General features: G+C 41.0%; 1 protein-coding gene across 1 annotated transcript in view; it reads right to left on the bottom strand.

The window, feature by feature from the left end:
• The window catches only part of GRM7 (glutamate metabotropic receptor 7), a gene marked incomplete at its 3' end in the record, with an annotated part of 1,084,681 nt that overhangs the window by 227,791 nt on the left and 838,460 nt on the right, over positions 1-18,430 (bottom strand). The window contains exons 14-15 of the mRNA XM_079934350.1: positions 16,334-16,534; positions 6,126-6,265 (exon numbers count right to left, since the gene is read on the bottom strand). Of these exons, the coding sequence (XP_079790476.1) occupies positions 6,126-6,265; positions 16,334-16,534 (341 nt within the window). The remainder of the gene's footprint in view (positions 1-6,125; positions 6,266-16,333; positions 16,535-18,430) is intronic.

The following is an 18,430-nucleotide window of genomic DNA, read 5'->3' as shown; positions in this document are numbered from 1 at the left end:
TTAAGTCGCCTTCATTCATTGATAAGGGAACAATCCAGAGGGGCTATAAATGGCTTCCAGTAAAGGTTTCCTAGCTCAAAGGATGTCACCTCCACCTACTTTCCCTAAGCTTTGCCTCATTTTCCCTGGAGCTTCTGGCTCTGTGGCCTCCAAATGGCTCCCTGGGGCTCCTGAGGGCCACACCCACCTCCAATAGGAGGTGTTGGATTGGCTGGCAGATTTCCAGTGGTTCATCCTGATTGGACCGTTTACTGCCCATCATCACTATGGCCACGGTGATTGGCTTAGGCTAAATCAGGTGTGGCCCCTGGACTTGGGAACTACGCCCGGCAGACCACATGGCTAAAAGAAGCTTAGGCGCTCTTCCCAGAGGGAAGAAGTGTGCTGTGGCTGCTTTCTGTAGAAAATGTCTACCATTAAAAAGAGTTCATGCTAATTTTACATGTCTTTATATATTAACAACAACAACAAGCCCAAATGGCTGCTATGTTCCAGATATTAGTTCTAGTAGGTACATGAAACAATAATTAAAACATAGATTCTTTTAGGAGTTTTCAGTCCCTAGGTAGAAAGTCAGTTCAACAGGGAACAAATCACTTATAAAGCCCCCCACACCTCAGAAGATCACAAAGTTGGACTAGCCTACATACGGGCAGATGACAGAGGTGCCAATAAAGGGTAAGTGATATTTATTCAACCTTCCACTTAAGCGAGTGTGCAGTTCACTGTAGGAAGCTGCCCATTAAGAGTAGCTTTTTTTTTTTTTTAACTTTAATCAACAATTTGGGATTTTAAAGAACGTCAGTTATTTGAAAAAAGAACATTTTAAGCGTATCTAAATTTCCTACTAATTGCAAATAACTGAAAGATGACAGAAGTCACCTTTGTTTCTAATATGCAAAACAGATGTAGAGTTTATTCACATTATAAATTTATAATTTTTTAAACTATCTATGTTTCATTTCTTGTTTTTCCCAAAATATTCCCCATCCCAATTTTTAAACAGGACTGCATTATTCATTTAAAAAAAATTTTTTTTCTCTTCTCCATCTTGGGAACTACTACTTATCCTTCAAATTCCAGTTCAAATGTAAGTCAGTGCCTTAAATCAGAACCTATCTAAATGCTGTAAATGCCATTTATCAATTACAGAGCTCTGATCCTATTCTGGAAACTCCAAGGGCAGGGATGTGCCCCTCGTTTCTCCCAGCATCTCCAGGAGCTCCATCCTTTCTGACACCCTGCAGACGAGCAATAGATAGGGTTGCATTATTCCTTTGCCTGCTTCCCTGCCGGGAAAAATGTTTTCTGGAATCTCTGCATCATACTGTACAAACCTGAGAGAATAAATCAGGGTTCTTTCTGTAGGGGTGGTTAAGTGGGAGAGTGAATGGCTTTGCTCTTAAGGATTTCCTTCTGATGAATTCTTGTTGGTGCAGAAATATTGTAGTAGCAAACCACGTGGTCATGTGTCAGCCTGAGAGGAGACAGGGCCTACAGCTATTACTCCGCTAGTGAGGGCTCAGGGTGCATTCTGTAACAGATAGTGCACTCCTAGGCATCTAAATTCCAGAGGATTGGGTACAGAATGGCAAGCAGTCTGGTCTATAGCCCTGGGATTATAAGACTCTAAAACCTTGACTTCTTAGCTAAGAAACTCACTTGCAATTACTGACCACAGAGAAAGCTCTCCAGGAAATTCCATTTGCTAGAGATGATCTAACTGGGGATTGAATGAGTACCCCCAAGTCTGTAAATGAGAAGTACACTTGTCACTTGACATACTTTGTTTTATTTCATTGACTAGGAGAAAGCAAACCTACAAAACTAAGTTTGCCCCAAATTCACTCTCACAGAACTTTTAAGCGAATCAGAATAATTAGAGCAAAAGTAATATCTTGAGCACGGTGATGCTGGAGGGACAAGATACCAACCACTGGACAGGCTACGGGCTATGGCCCGGGTCTTCAGTGAGAAGGGTGGAGTGCCCTCTGAGCATTGCATTCACCTCCATTTTAGTCTTCTCTTACTGATTCAAATTGGACTTTACAGTATCGTAAGAAGCCCATAAAAGGCATTAACATGGTAACCTCTTCCCAAGGCCACTTACCACAGTGGCCACCCTCTGAATTGACCCAGCCCTTCACGGGTCTAAAATTGTCCCTGTTCCTGGCTCAGCCATTTGTACCTTTAAGGTGCATGCTATCCTGAGCATCAATTACTGGGTTCAGCTGAGGATTCGTGGTCCTGTCTGCTCTTCCTGCCGTACCACTCTCAGCATGACAAAGTAGAATCAGAAATGTTCCTGTTTACTGCTAAGTCAAGCTTACATCTCTGGTCTAGCTTCCGTAAACAAAAACAAAAGTCCCAAGTATTTATGGTCGGCCCAACTTGCCAGGCAAATGAAACAGGATCTTTTAAATTCAGTGCTATTTAGAGTAGTTAGACTGGCACTGTGTCATTTTCTACGAGGTTTTTCAAGGCCTTGGGTTCTCTGCTATTACAGTTTCTCTCTCTTTCTCTAATGCATTTCAAGGCCCGTTATAGATTAACAACTTACATTTTTTTTTTTTTTATAACTATGACCCGAAACTCTTTTCTGAGCTTCAGATTTATATCCGTTTCATTTAGGCTTTCATATATTTGGGAAGACTCAACTGGGATTCTCAATTTTTCTCCTCCCATTCCCAGGAGTCTCCCTAATAATCTCTTGTTATAGCATCCAAACGGCCTCAAGCTATACACGTGGGATTCACTCTTATTTTTCCTTCAAACCCAGTATTATTTTCCCTTTAATCCCAGTACTGAACCCATCACTAAATTATGTTATTCTTCCTATAAGATATATATGTAATTACAGATGTACATATACATATATATGTGTGTGTGTGTGTGTGTGTGTGTGTGTGTGTTTCCACTCATTTCATTACATCTCCACTATTACCACACTCTCTAAGCTAGTGGTTCTCAAAGTAAATACCATCAGCATAACACAGGGACTCCTTTGAAAGGCAAATATTTGGGCCTCCTTCCACTCCCAGATGTTCTGAATCAGAAATTCTGGGGGTGGGCCCAGCAATACGTGTTTTTACAAGCCTTCCAGGTGGTTATGTTGCACACTGAAGTTTGAGAACCCCTTCTCTAAGCCATTCTATTTCAGCTCGACAACTGCAGTGCACTCTTAATTGGTCTTTCCACTCCCATGCTTGCCCTTTGCTATATTACCTTCTCAGTAGACAAAATCATTTTTATTCCTAATTCTGATCCAGTCACTCCCTTGCTTAATACTTCTCTATGGCTTTGAAATGCACTCAGAATAAAATTTTAGAAATAGTTACCATGGCCTGCAAGGGACTGCCTGCTCTGGCTCTTACCTACTGCCCTAACTTCTCCTCCCCGTCCCCTCCCTTAGCTATACCATGGAGCGTCCGCCTGCTGACCTGCTCCGTGGATCACTCTTTCTTCCCCCATCATCTGCTCTTCATCCAGTAGGCCCCTCTCCACCTCCATTATTCCTTCTCCCACCCTGCCTCTTACCACACTTGGGAATTTTCACACAAATATCTCTTGTTTACCATGTAACTCTGCCCTAGATGTTCAATTACGTGCAAACAGGGACCATGTTTATTTCGATTTCCACTGTGTACATACTGCCTCCCACAATGCTTATCACATGACAGGTGCTTTCAAACAAACAAAAAACCCTGCTTGTTGAATGGCTAATAAGATACAATTCGTATAAAGCTTAAAATACAAACCAAACAGAATAATCTTCCTGTCAGCTCACTGGGATGGTGATACAGATACAAGCAGAGCCACGCAGGACAATGTACAAAGGAGGTAAACGTCCTGTCATGCCTTCATCAACCCCCCCTTTATGCACAATCCTTCCTTCTAAAAATCATGACCCAAGCTCTACTGCCCCCAAGACATCAATTTTGCATTCTACTCTCAAAAAGCCCTGATCTCAATCATTTCCAAAGTGCCTCCTAAGGTGTACACCAATAAAGGCTAATGGCATAATTTCCAGGTTTGGAAGAGACATTAGAAGGACTTTTCTGGGATAGGGCCTGTGATGGTTCTCTGTATGTGTCAACTTGTTGAGGCCACGGGGGTGCCCCAGTATTTGGTTGTATGTTATACAGGGTCTGTCTGTGAGGGAGTTTCTGGATGAGATACACATTTGACTTGGTGACCGAGTAAAGCAGTTGCTCCCCAGTGTATGTGTGCCTCAGATAACCTGAGGGGCTGAGCAGAATTAAAGTCTGAATATGAGAGAATCCTCTTTCTCTCTGCCTATCTTTGAGCTGGGACATCGGTCTTCTGCTGCCTTCACACTCAGACTGGAGCCATTAACTCTCCTGGGTCTCCAGCTTGCCAAGTGCAGATCTTGGAACTTCTCAGCCTTCAAAAGAATTGTGAGCCAATTTCTTATAATCAATCTACCTATCTATCTATCTATCTATCTATCTATCTATCTATCTATCTATCTTATTGGTTCTGTTTCTCTGGAGAACACATAATAATGCAGGGCCCTGCCGGACACAAGAAAATGGTGTTTGTATATATTACTATTTCAAAGTAGATCTGTGGACCTTGGCAAGCCCTACCTGACTTATAAGCCTGACCCAATATACCTGTCCACAGTATCCCTGGTGAATGTCATACTCAAGCTTGATGCCACATCAAAGGACCTGCTGTAGAACTTCTTGAAGTGTAAATGGTCCAGCACATCTCAGCAGAAGAGGCCCTGCAGCACGCCTACTGCTCTGACTTCTGCCATCACCCCCAGGCTCCGGGACCTCAGCCACCAGGCTCAGGCCTGGCCTATTTAAGTTCCCTCCCAGGAGGGGAAGACAAGCAGGGGATGCACGGTGTGCTGAGCTCCAGCTGTGCTGGGCCCAGCCAGGGTGGAGGGACCCTAGCCCGTGTGTTCTTTATTCCCTGGGAAGACTGGGTATATTCATTTAAACTAACCATTAATTTCAAATAGGGCATTGTAAGTATTATTAGAAGCACATTATTGAATGTTGAACCCGAAATATTAAAAAAGTGAAAAAAAAAAAAAGGTGGTTGGAAAGCTGTCAGCTAACACCTAGGCAGGCATATTCCAAACAGAACCACTTCAGGGGGATGTAAAAGCTAATCACACAAGGCCACTCCATTATGATGGTGCAACAAGGTCACTCTGCCATCATGTGTGAAATTAGAAACAAGGATGCTCTGCAACCACAAAAATAACTCAGCATCTCCCTCTTCCAGTTCACATAAGTGTCTACTGTTTTTTTTGTTAGTGACAATTCTTGCCCAGCTCTTGTCGTCCCACCTCCTAGATCAAAATCACCAAGACACTGAGTTATCAAATTGTCTCTACCGCCTAAGATGACCTAACCCAAAACTGATCCCTGCTTCCTGAAACCTTCTTAGAAACACCCAACTCAGCCCAAACTCTACAGTGAATCCCATCTGAACTCCTACATCCTGAAGAAGCTTTGGGGGCAGGCGCTTGTTTTTCATGCAGCGAGTTAAAGAAACCTAGCTGTGTTTGACTACAGATGACTTCCTAATGGGCTCTGACTACTGAACTTTGATACAACCTTGCACAAGGAAGTGCTTGCTCACTCAAGGTCATGCTTTACAGAAAGAAGGAGTGGTTATGGAAATTAACACTGATGTTACCCAGAGATTCTCAGTATAAGCCAAAGTGACTCAGTAAAAAAAACAAAACAAAACAAAAAACACACCAGCAAATAAGGAAGGAAGGAAGGAAGGACAGAAGGGAAAAATAATTTGACCAAGATTAAGATCTCCTCAAAGTATTAAGGTATGAGCTGGTAACTTGTCTGTAAAGCAATCAGAGCCTCAGATTACACGAGATGATTCACACAGTTGCCGAGTATAACGTCAGGAATGAATTCCACACACATTTCCTATCCGCGCCATCATCACTGCTATCATTGCTGTATTATTATTGGTCATCGGTCCCTGCTGATGCCCGTAACAAGCTGAATGTTCACTTGCGGATGCTCACAAACATACAGACGAGAAACGTCTGCCTCAGGGAGCATATGACAAGCCTGTTCATTCATCACAAAAGCAAAGGAAGAGGAACAAGCAAAACTCACATTGAGCTGCAGTTCATCTGTCCACTGTCCGATCAGGCGGTAACCAGGGTTGCTGGTGTTTGTGGTCTGGTACTGGAAGATGTCGTAACGCCCAGGGGCGTCCCCATTCTTGTTAAACATGACTGGGGTGCCTGCGCTGCCTGGTGAAGACAAGACAAAGACAGATTTTAGAGTTAAACGAGTTTCCTTCTATCTCTTGCTTCCCGGGTAATGGTCTGGAGACCTGGTGATGAGCAAGGTAGCTAGGAGGTAGCCTTGCTGTTTAATAGGTTCCACCAAGATGCCCCCACCATTCACGATGGTCTGCGAATGCTAATTATGGAAGGTGGGAAGACAACCTGTTTCCCCCTTTGAACAGCTCAATTTTTTAATATCTTAAAATATTTTATTCTACTTTGTCCTCTCTTTTAAGGAATAACAATCAAATGCGCTATTTTCAAGAGAAAATATTAAGCTTTGTTGTTGTTATTATTATTTTAGTGTCCATCAAACACTAAATTGTGGTCAATAAAGAATCATTTCAAGAAATAATAAATACATTTCAAAGATGAAATACAAGAGAATCAAAAAACAAGCTCAAAAGTTCACTTACATACATAGTAGAATACTCATTGCATTTAAAAAATACTTCTGGCGGATTATTTCTAATTTGCTTTAAACGATAACCAGTCTTAAATGCTTAGCAGTTTGCCTGGTGAATGCTTCATAAACAACGGATTCTTGCTCAATTTTCTATTTGGGTCTTATTTAAAATGTCTATCTTAAGATAAAACCAATGTTTTGGCACAATTAGACACTGAAGTCAATTTAAAAAGACGAATGCATGTTTTGAAGAAAATATATAATTCAAAGTTGGATATGAGTGAAAAGTCTCTTAACCTTAATCGTGTGGAACAAGTGGCAAACCATATACAAAGAATGGCAGATGTGAGTTTTGTTTACTTTCAGCAATACAGCAGTTACAAAAGAATCACCAAAAGTTTTTCACTGAGTGGTATTTCTCTGTTGATCTTTAAGAAACAGGAAAAATACACTGGCTTCAGCATATGTGACTACTGTCTGCTCTTCCTATAAGTCAATACTAGATCAATATTCCCAGCAGAAAACAGTGTATTTCCTGTCATTTACAAGGAAGTTTACAGATCAGTTACAGGCTGAAACAGAATCATGAGAAGAGAAGACCATTTTGCTATTTTTAGGGGAGGGATGGGGTAAGTCTTAGGTAATGAGCATGAAGCACTTTTGATAATTCTTATTAAAAATGTCAGCTTCTGATGGTGGCAGAACTCTGCATCTGGCTAGCAGTCATTAGCTTCTGCAGAATTTGGGCCAATGTAGTATTTGCATTGATGATATGGATGAAAGAAGAACTAAGGCGTGTTAACTGGACAGGAGAGAGAACGCTTGCAACAGTAGAAAAGGGTGTCTACACTAAGGAAGCAGGCATGACACTGAGAGTGATCCCACACAAACGATCACTCAACACAAGAATGAAGTTAAAAAAAAAAGGGGCCCGAAAGAGGGACAATATATTGGGTGACAAGAGGCATATGAAGTTGCAATCCTGGGCTGAAAGTTACCCCTGCTGGAAGAGAGGGTCCAGCATGTAGGCAGGATACAGGGGCAGCTAAAAAAAAAACTCCACACTATCTTACAAGTGTCAGGCACAGACTTTTATGACACTTCTGCCTATTAAAAAAAAAAAAAAAAATCAGAGCTTGTGGTAGGTTGCAAAATGGTTCCCCAGGTAGGTCTAAGTCCTAACCCCCAGAACCTATGAATGTCATCACACTTGGCAAAGAGATTTTGCAGGTATGATTAAATGAAGGGTCATGAGATGGGAGAGATTATCCTGGATAATGTAGGTGGGCCCAGTATAATCACAATGGCCCTTACAAGAGGCAGCAGGAGTCAAAGGAGGAAGGAGAAGATGTGAGGCTGAAAACAAGAGGCTAGGGTGATGCAAGGAAGGGGTCCTGAGCCCCGGAAGTGCAGGTGGCCTTTAGAAGCTAGAAAAAGCAAGGGAGCAGATACTCCCCCAGAGCCTCTAAAAGGAACCAGCCCTGCCTTCACCTTAACTAAAGCTCAGAGAGACCTGTATCAGACTTCCAAACTACAGAGCTAGAAGACAATAAATGTGTGTTGTTTAAGCTAGCAAATATATGGTAACCTTTTAATGGCAGCAATAGGAAGCTAATGCAAACCTGGAGGACACAGAGCAATGAGCTTCCTAATTTCACAGGTGAGGAAGTATACTTAGGTTCAGAGAGGGCAATCATTTGCCTCAGGCCCACTCCGCTCATTAAATGTGAATAGTGCACAATAACTGGTTCTGGAATCCCCTAGAAAGGGTTTAAATTCCAGGTTTACCACTTCCTACATGTGTGACCTGTATCAAATTATTCAGTCTCCCTCTACTTCTGAGTGTCACTAATACCACTGTCATAGGGTAAGAATTAAATGTAACAATGTACACAAGGTGCTTAGTCCCATGCCTTTTACATAATAAATGCTCAATGGATGGCCATAATTTTTTTTATATAGTTTTCATTTTTATTATTGTTTTCTTTGCTAATATCTCAGGACCAGACCCTGACGCATGCCGTCAGACTCCCAGACCAATAATGTTTTCCAATGCATCAAAGGAGTCTCTCCTAACTGGTATTTAAATTTCTCCCTTGGTGTAAACATTTTAAAAATTTTCCAAACAGCAGGCTAGAATCCACTCTGGGAATGGGCATTCATCCATGAGCAACGCTGATTTCACCCTATGAACTTGAATTTGTGGCTGAATCTGTCTGTGGCCAAGGTCACCATTTCAATTTGTTTCTTCTCTGTTTCTCCTAGACACTAACCCCATGGTCCACAAAGACACCCCTTTAGGCCCTCTCTGTAGAGGAATCAACGGAAATGTTTCTTATTATTTTTCAGGAAGACATTAATATTCAGATACCTCTCTTTCACATTGGATACTAGGATTCATGTTGTGCTTTGCTATAATTCTACAGCTTCTAGTCATTAAGTAATAGGACGTGAGCTTTTCAGAGTCTTTGAGAGGATGAAGAATATCAGAGGCCTGGGGCTCCAAAGGACCTCAGCCCCCCAGGTAAATATTCACCAGAAAGGTACACACTGCCTCATCTCTCTCTCTCCCTCCCTCCTTACAATCCTTGTGAGGAGAAATGATTCTTGTGTTGCCCTTTCCATTCTCATTAAAGTTCATGCTTAGAAAAAATAAGGCAGAAGAGCTGAATACATTACCTAAGTGATGTGTAACAATGTAGGGTGTGGCTCTGACCTTTTTGATGGATTCTACAATGCAACTGGCATTTTTCAGGCAGTTTTGTTTTTTCCCCACACAACTCCTTTTCAACATCACCCCTGAACTTCTTTTTTTTTTTTTTTTTTGTGGTATGCGGGCCTCTCACTGTTGTGGCCTCTCCCGCTGCGGAGCACAGGCTCTGGACGCGCAGGCTCATTGGCCATGGCTCAAGGACCCAGCCGCTCCGCGGCATGTGGGATCCTCCCGGACCGGGGCACGAACCCGCGTCCCCTGCATCGGCAGGTGGACTCTCAACCACTGCGCCACCAGGGAAGCCCCACCCCTGAACTTCTTGAAAGAGAAAAAGAGGGATTGTGTTCAATGAACTCTATATCAAAAAAAATAATGATAATAATAAGGACCAAACAAATCCAGAGAAAATAAATAAGTTATCAAAGGAGAAGCGATCCTCTGCTGGAACCTCCACAATGTATCAGGGCCAGAACACAAGTGTCCTAAAGTAAAGGCAACAGGGCCACTTGACCAGATGGGATACTCAGAGGAGAGAACGGTTGAGAGAATGCACTCAGGTAGGAAATCTCCTTCCCAGATGAGAGCATCTGAGTGAAATTCCTTTTTTTTTTTCCTGGATCAAGAAGGACTGGAGATATACGATGCTCCGATGACAAAACAGTCTTCAGAATCCAAGTACTGACCTGACAGGTTTTCTCTTCTCTTCTTACCACCCCATACACAGATTCCAGAAAGGCTACCTTGATTCGTGTTCCAGTTACCTTTTGCTGCTCAACCAACTATCCTAAAACGTGGCACTCAAAAAAAAAATGACAATCTGTATTTTGTAATTTGGGCAGGGCTTGGCAGAAACAGTGCGTCTCTGGTCCACTCACATCAGCTGGGGCTATGGCCGGAGCACCCACGTGCAGCCTGACCCTTGGCTTCCTCCTAACATGGCAGCTGTGTTCGTAATACAGAAGTCACAAGAGAACCATGCAGAAGCCCGATGGCATTTTGTACCATAGAAGTCACATAGTGCCACTTCTGTATTAGCCATAGGTTCACTCAGACTCAAGGGGAGGGAATACAGATCTCATCCTCGCTGAAGAAAAGCTAACTTCATGTTTCAAGAAGACCACATGAGATATGCCATCTTTATAAAATATACCCCAACCCAATTTGTTTTCTGGAAAGGAGTAAATCTAGGTACAGACAGGCTTCACATGAAAGACTTCACTATATAACAATTCTCTAAGGTTGTGTATCCAAGACAACAAATTTGTTAAATTGACAAATACTGACATCTGGTTGGATGGGCCAACATCCAACATCAAGATAACTCAAATTTAGGCTCAGGACATTGCATTCATTTGGGATGACATAATTAGCCACCTTTTCTGTTGGTGCACAAGGGGAGGTTAAGTGATTGCTGAAGATGTAGCAATACTTTTAGAGCATTCTATTATCACTTCCTAAATTGACGCTTTCAGAAATGTGAAGGTCGGAGTTATTAAACTGTACTCTACTGGTCTGGAACAGAACTCCCAGGGGTATGGAAAACTCTGTACTGAAGTAACAGAAGAGCACGATTAAGCTTACTGAGACCAAGAAACATCAAGATTTTTCTAAAACATGCAGAAGAGAGAGGCTACAGTTTTCACAATGGACTAGAAAGAAACTTGAGTTCTAGGTCTGTCTCTGTCATTTGCTAGCTGTGGTTGGACAAATATTTTCTCCTCTCTAAAATGTGATTCCTTTATCTAAAAGTCAGGAAATTGAATTAGTAAAAAATGTCAAGCTTCTTTTCACCCTAATTGTTGCTCACTTAAAGCGACGTGAAAGCCACTTAACTAAATCTAACACAGTTTGTTTTTTTTTTCTGCTTTACAAAACTGTTGAGTTCCACCATTAATGAATGTCACACGGCCCTGGGAGTCTTCTGCCTGCCTGTCCACATGGCAGAAAGAATACCCTTAGGGAAAAGGAAATTATGTTGACAACAGAGAATGACTACAATGATGACAAAGCAAGGGAACAGACTGGCCCTGCCTGTGAGCTCCCACAGAGCCTGTGTTCCAAGATGGAAGAGCAGGAATGTTGTAATAAGCCCTTTCTCTCAGACACTTAATAAAAGTCAAGAGAGCAGGCCACGGGGTTGGGTACCCTAGATACCAGTTACAGCATCATCAATACATAACTGTGTGGCTTTAGACATCATGATTCTTACGTTCTCTGTGAATCAGTTTATCTGCTAAAAAAAAAAAAGGAAAATAACAGTATGTAAGCCATTTAGTATTATGAATATTAAAGAAGCCAATACACAAAAAGTACTTAGGACAGTTTCTGGCACATTGTAATCATTTGATAAACGTAGGGTCTGTGTCCAATCAGAAGCTCAGCATCTCTGGCTCATCAGTGGTAAGCCCGTCTTAACTGAAGTCTGCAAGCGTTAAATAGAAGAAGAATCAGATGAGAATCACCAAAAATATTCTCAAAATGACTCTTCTTTGTTACTGGCCAAAGAAGTGTGATGCTTATCTATGGACCAGCATACAAGCCCAGAAACTGACCCCAGGATATGTAATGAAATTTATGTGTGCTTTTTCTGGGAAAATTTGTTATATATTTTAGGAGATTCTGTAAGATAAGGAAGAAACTACGAAAAAAGATAACTTGTAGGCGAACCATTTTTGTGGTTGCATTTATAGTCATTTTTGTCTCCATCTTAACTCGGAAACTGTTGGTTCCAAAATCAGATATGGTTCTTCTTCACCCAGATACTAGGTAACTCCTGAATGATTGATACAATATTGTGGGTTTAAGTGGATTATTACTTACAAGCAGAGAAGCAAGATTTTTTAAACCATAACATAATTATCTAAACCAGGAAATTAACATTGATGTAATACTATTTAAAACTAATCCGCAAATGTTATTAAAATTCCTCCACTGTCCCATTCGTATCCTTTTTCTGGTTTAAGATCAGTCAATGTTCCCACATTGCATTTAATAGTAATGTCTCCTTAGTTTCTTCTAGTCTGGAACAATTCCTCCATCGGTCGTTCTCATGACCTCAACACTTTTGAAGAGTACTAGCCAGTTATTTTGTAAAATGACCTTCAGTTTGGATGTCTGGTGTTTGTTAACATTAGATGGAGGTCATGTATTTTTGGCAATAAGACCTCAGAAGTGATGTTGTAACCTTCCCAGGGTTATCTTTTTTTTAAATTAATTAATGTTTTATTGAAGTAGAGTTGATTTACTGTTTGTTAGTTTCAGGCATACAGCAAAGTGATTCAGTGAATCACTTTTCAGTATATATATATATATATACATACATACATACACACACACACACACACACACAGACACACACACACGGTACTTTTCAGATTCTTTTCCCATGTAGGTTATTACAAAATATTGAGTAAAATTCCCTGTGCTATACAGTACGTCCTTGTTGTTTATCTATTTTATATATAGTAGTGCGTATATGTTTCTCCCAAATTCCTAATTTATCCCTCCCCACCACCTTTCCCTTTTGATAACCGTAAGTCTGTTTTCGAAGTCTGTAAGTTCTGTTTTGGAAATAAGTTCATATGTATCATTTTTTAAGATTCCACATATAAGTGATATCATATGATATTTGTCTGTGTCTGGCTCACCTCACTTACTGTGATAATCTCTAGATCCATCCATGTTGCTGCAAATGGCATTATTTCATTATTTTTTATGTATTCCATTGTATACATACATATACCACATCATCATCGTCTTCTTCTTTTTTTTCTTTTGGCTGCACTGAGTGGCATGTGGGATATTAGTTCCCGGACCAGGGATCGAACCCATGCCCTGTGAAGTGGAAGCATGGAGTCCTCACCACTGGACTGCCAGGGAATTCCCAACTACATCTTCTTTATTCATTCATCTGTCGATGGACATTTAGGTTACTTCCATGTCTTGGCTATTGTAAATAGTGCTGCTATGAACATAGAGGTGCATGTATCTTTTTGAATTATGGTTTTCTCCAGATATACACCCAGGAGTGGGATATGGTGGCTCTATTTTTAGTTTTTTAAGGAACCTCCATACTGTTCTCCATAGTGGCTGCACTAATTTGCATTCCTAACAACAGTGTAGGAGGGTTCCCTTTCCTCCACACCCTCTCCAGTGTTTATTATTTGTAGACTTTTTGATAACAGCCATTCTGACTGGCGTGAAGTGGTACCTCACTGTAGTTTTGATTTGCATTTCTCTAATAATTAGTAGCATGTGATGTTGTTAAGTCTCATTGCTGGTGACACTAACCTTGACAACTTGGTTAAGTGCTGTCTTCCAGGTTTCGCCACTTCAAAGCTGCTCTTTTCCCCTTTATAATTAATGTGTTCCACGATGAAGGACACTTTGAGGCTATGCAAGTATCTTATTTCTCATCCTGCTTTTAAGCCCAATACTTTTAGCATCCATTGATGATTCTTGCCTGAAACAGTTATTACTGAGGTCTTTGCAAAATGGTGAGTTTTGTATTTCCATCTTTGCCCCATTCCATCGTGCTGTCCCTTCTCTTGCGTTTACGTATCCAAGTCAATTATTTATTTATTAGTATGGACTCACTGATATTTATTATATTCTATGAGCTTAACCCACTGTTGGCCTAGAATTAGCCAGTGGGATCTTCTTCAAGTTGGTTCCTTTGCCCCTTCCACATGGTCCCATCAGTTTTTGAGCACTTTCTTGCTTTGCGGCACAACATTGTTTCAAATTCATCTTCTACCTGCCCTGCTCTGGCCCGAATTGAGAGTTTCACTAGGGAGCCCTAGTTCTTTTCACTGGAGAACGGAATTTATAAATAACATGCGGGCGCAAGTGCAGTCATTTCTACCAGGCTGTCATGGCTCCTAGGCCCTCTCAGTGGACAGAACTAAACAGCAGAGGTTTGTACACACACAAACATACCCATATGCATCTCCCTACCTCCCCATCTGCATGTGTATTAAAAGCCATGAGCCCATGCTTGTATCTTCTGTTCTAATCCAACAGAACAAGTCTTATTTTACCTTTCTCCCATCCTTATTAGTAATTTCTTTCTTTGACTCTCGTTATCCACAATATCTTTTATTAAATCTCAGTCCTCTTATGGACATAAATAATCTTCAGAATTGTGGGGAAAAAAAGGTACTAACTTCCTAGGGATTGTGAAATATCTCTGTACAGCTATTCATATCTTCAGTCTTATAGTATATAGTCAAATACTGTCTTCCAAAATTATTTGCACTCTTTATCTTTCTTCCTCACTCCCTTCAGTGTGGTTATGTTATTCATATGTAATTTAGTTAGGTTTATTACTGTATTAAATTTTGTATTACCCCGTGCAATGGTTATTTTTTAATTGAGAAATAATTGACATTCAGGATGGTTAATTTTGTGTGTCAGCTTGACCAGGGATGCCCTGATAGCTGGCAAAACTTTATTTCTGTGTGTATGAGTATGTTCCTGAGAGAACTGTTGAACTGAATAAAGAATTGTTGAATCGTTGAACTGAATAAAGCAGGTGACCTTCCCCAATGTGGGCAGGCATCACCCAAGCCCTAGAAAGCCTGAACAGAACCAAAGGCAGAAGAAGGGCAAATTCACTCTCTCTGCTTGAGTAGAGACACCCATTTTCTCCTGGCTTTCAGAAACAGATCAAGACTTACACCACCAACCCTCTGATCCCAAGGCCTGTACACGTGGACTGAATTACACCGCTGCTTCTATGATTCTCCAGCTTATAGATGGCAGATCATGGGGCATGTCAGTCTCTATAACAGTATCAGCCAATTCCTAAAATAAATCTCCGGTTGTATTTCCCACTCATCTCTACCCATTTATTTTAGGTAACCAATTACTTTCTGCCCAAGTTTTATGCTTTGAGAAATAAATGTGTAATGTGACATGTGGTTGGTGTGGAAAATTACAACCATTACTTGCATTAACTTGAGTACCTAGAGCAACTGTCCCTTCCTTTTCCTCTTAACCCCTCCCATTCCTGCTTACATGCACCAAGAAAAAACTTGGAAAAAGTCCTTCTATTTTAAGAAAAAGAGGGCAAACCATAACCCCCCCAAGTTTATTTATTCATTTGCTCACTCACTACTCATTCATATAATTGATTCAATCATTTGAAATGCTATAATTCACATACTCAAGAGTAAATTGCAATCTGACTACTTAACTTATGAAACACATAATGTCAACACTTAGGATTCCAAAAGAGACTGGAATTGAGACATCTAAATATTTTTAATGAACTCAAGCAAAACAAATCACTTGACCAAGAAACTGGAATTTTGAAATATCTGTGTGGACATATACTGGATGAGTATGAATAGGTTGCTGTATTGCTAAAAGACTTGGGTATCACCAAGTTCTGTATCACCCAAAGTTACATCATTGGATATTCTGGTTATCTCGTTTACCATATGTCAGAATATTAGAATTTTGATGTATACAAGGACGTTAACAGCATACTGGGCATAATTTGACTTCTTGGATTCAGAAAGTATTGTAACTTGTTATCTTTCAGTGCTTCAATGTCGTTATGAGCACTTGTCATTTTTATATATAGTATTTTAGACATACTAGGGTTGTGTGGCATCCTCTAGATGTTCTTTTCTTTCTTTTTTTTTTTTTTTCGGGATGCGGGCCCCTCACTGCTGTGGCCTCTCCCGTTGCGGAGCACAGGCTCCGGACGCGCAGGCTCAGCGGCCATGGCTCACGGGCCCAGCCGCTCCACGGCATGTGGGATCTTCCCGGACTGGGGCACGAACCCGTGTCCCCTGCATCGGCAGGCGGACTCTCAACCACTGCACCACCAGGGAAGCCCTAGATGTTCTTTTCTACAATATAAAGGCCCCGTGTCAGCCTGAAAAATGAAAACATGGAGACTCACCATTGAAATTCACATTGCGGATATACTTCAACAACTTCTTGCCCCCAGCTTGCTCCATCTCTGGACAGACACCCCGGTAGTCAGCACAGAGATCCTTGTTCATGTGATGAAGGGCGTGAGCCATTGCGTACACTGCGTCAATCACGAACTGAACTTTACCCTCCTGCTCATAGGTGGAATCTTTTCCAATTCTCTCCTGTCCTGCACATTAAAACAAGAAACACACACAAACACTGGTGTTGAGTAGAATGCCTCAATTTGCATTTACTTTCAAATACGCTTAAAGAAAACAATGCTTTGAGTACAGTCACGCAGGCCACGTATCCACGTTTGGCTACCATGTTCGGTTGCTTTGATAGTTTTTGGAATTTGACTTTGGAGCACATTACACTAACCTTTCTGATGCATTAGATACATTTCAGAAGCAGCACTTCGAAGGATCACAATAAAAGCCCTTGTAATAAGCCAACACACTATTCAAAACATAGTGGCCCCATAGAACCAAGGGATTGCTGCGATCAGAAGCTGGGCTGCCACGTGCAAATCTTCAAAGCTCACTTAGGCTAGAAAGGTGATACGCCGAAAGAAAATGAGACAAAACTAATGAAATACCACCCCTGAACTCATTACCTTCTTCTGTACACCTGCTCCACTTCCTGGGTTGCCTGTCTCAATTGTCCATATTACTGGCAACTCTGATGCTCAGGCTGGAAACCCTGATGTCATTTTTTCATCCTTTCCTGTCTCTTACTCCACCCTCCCACATACATATATCTAATGAAGAGCCAAAACCTCACCTGAAACAGTGAACAGTTTTGGCCACACTACCAATGCCCTATTTACGCTTTTCTCATCTCCCATCAGGACACAATGCTAGGTGTCTCTCTTCATCTAGTGATTCCTCCACATTCATTTTTCCAAACCACACAGTTAATCACTTCACCCCCGTGCTCAGAATTCTTCAGTGGTTCTCCACTGCCCGCAGAATGAAATCCAAAGCCTTTCCCCTGACAACAGAGGGTGTTCATCATTTTGTTCCTATCTGCCTAACAACAGTGAGAACCGGCAGCGATGAAGTGTCCTCCACTGTCTTGGAAGCCTTATATACAGGATTTTTATTTCATCCTCACTTTGTCAGTTAAATATTATTAGTCCTCATTATACAGATGGGAAAGCGGAGCCTTACAGAAATTAAATCACCTTCCGAAGGTCATGTACAGGAAGAGCAGATGACAGCCCAGGTTTATCAGAACCCCAAACCAACATTTCTCTCACTTCATGGGCCCTACCTCACCCTTTTCCTAGAATTTAAAACATATATATTTTTTGCTCCAGACAAGTATGGCTATTTTTCCCGTAAACATCATCAGCTCTAACGTTAATTATCTTCGGTCATTCCCCTTGTTTTGCCAGAAATATCCCTCCTTGCTTTTGCCCATCATAACTTAATTCTGTCCCCGTGGCACAATCCAGTGTTTGCTTACACTTAGCTTCTTGATCAGAATTAAAGATTTTCAAAAAACATTTCAAATCTTTATTATAAAATTATCACTATATTTTAATGCTCTACTAGACTTTCCTTTTCTTTCTTTTTTTTTTTTTTCCTTATATTCCCAGCACTGAACACAGCATTTAATATCTGGTAGATTCTGAACAATACTTGTATTAAATTAGGCATCCGTTAAGTACATGGTAATACCAGGAACTCTCTTTAGACCTCCTGTCCCTCTATGATAAATAATTAACCACGGATTGAATTTCACTTTCGCAGCAATATTTCCCAGATTGTTTTCTATGACACATTTGTGTAGGAAAGAAACAGTAGGGATCCTACAACCCCTGTCCCTTCTCCTGCAAAACGAAGTGTTCCCGACAGCCACCGTATTAAACGTTATTAGGTTTCTTTACTGAGAGACTGTTTCAGAGTATTTAATATAACATAAAGTATGATTTCCAAGAAGGAAGTTCAGAATTTCCCCAAATTACGTGAATTCATATTTTTTCCTTTTCAGAGCACACATTAATATCTCAAACGGCAGACAGTTCTTTGTTTTGTATGTATCTCATTCAAGTACCAATCAACCTGGTGCTCACTGC

The sequence above is a fragment of the Stenella coeruleoalba genome, assembly GCF_951394435.1.
Source record: "Stenella coeruleoalba genome assembly, chromosome: 10".
In the NCBI taxonomy this organism is placed as follows: Eukaryota; Metazoa; Chordata; class Mammalia; order Artiodactyla; family Delphinidae; genus Stenella; species Stenella coeruleoalba.
The sequence above is the reverse complement of the archived record's forward strand: the minus strand, read 5'-3'. Positions and strand labels throughout refer to the sequence as shown.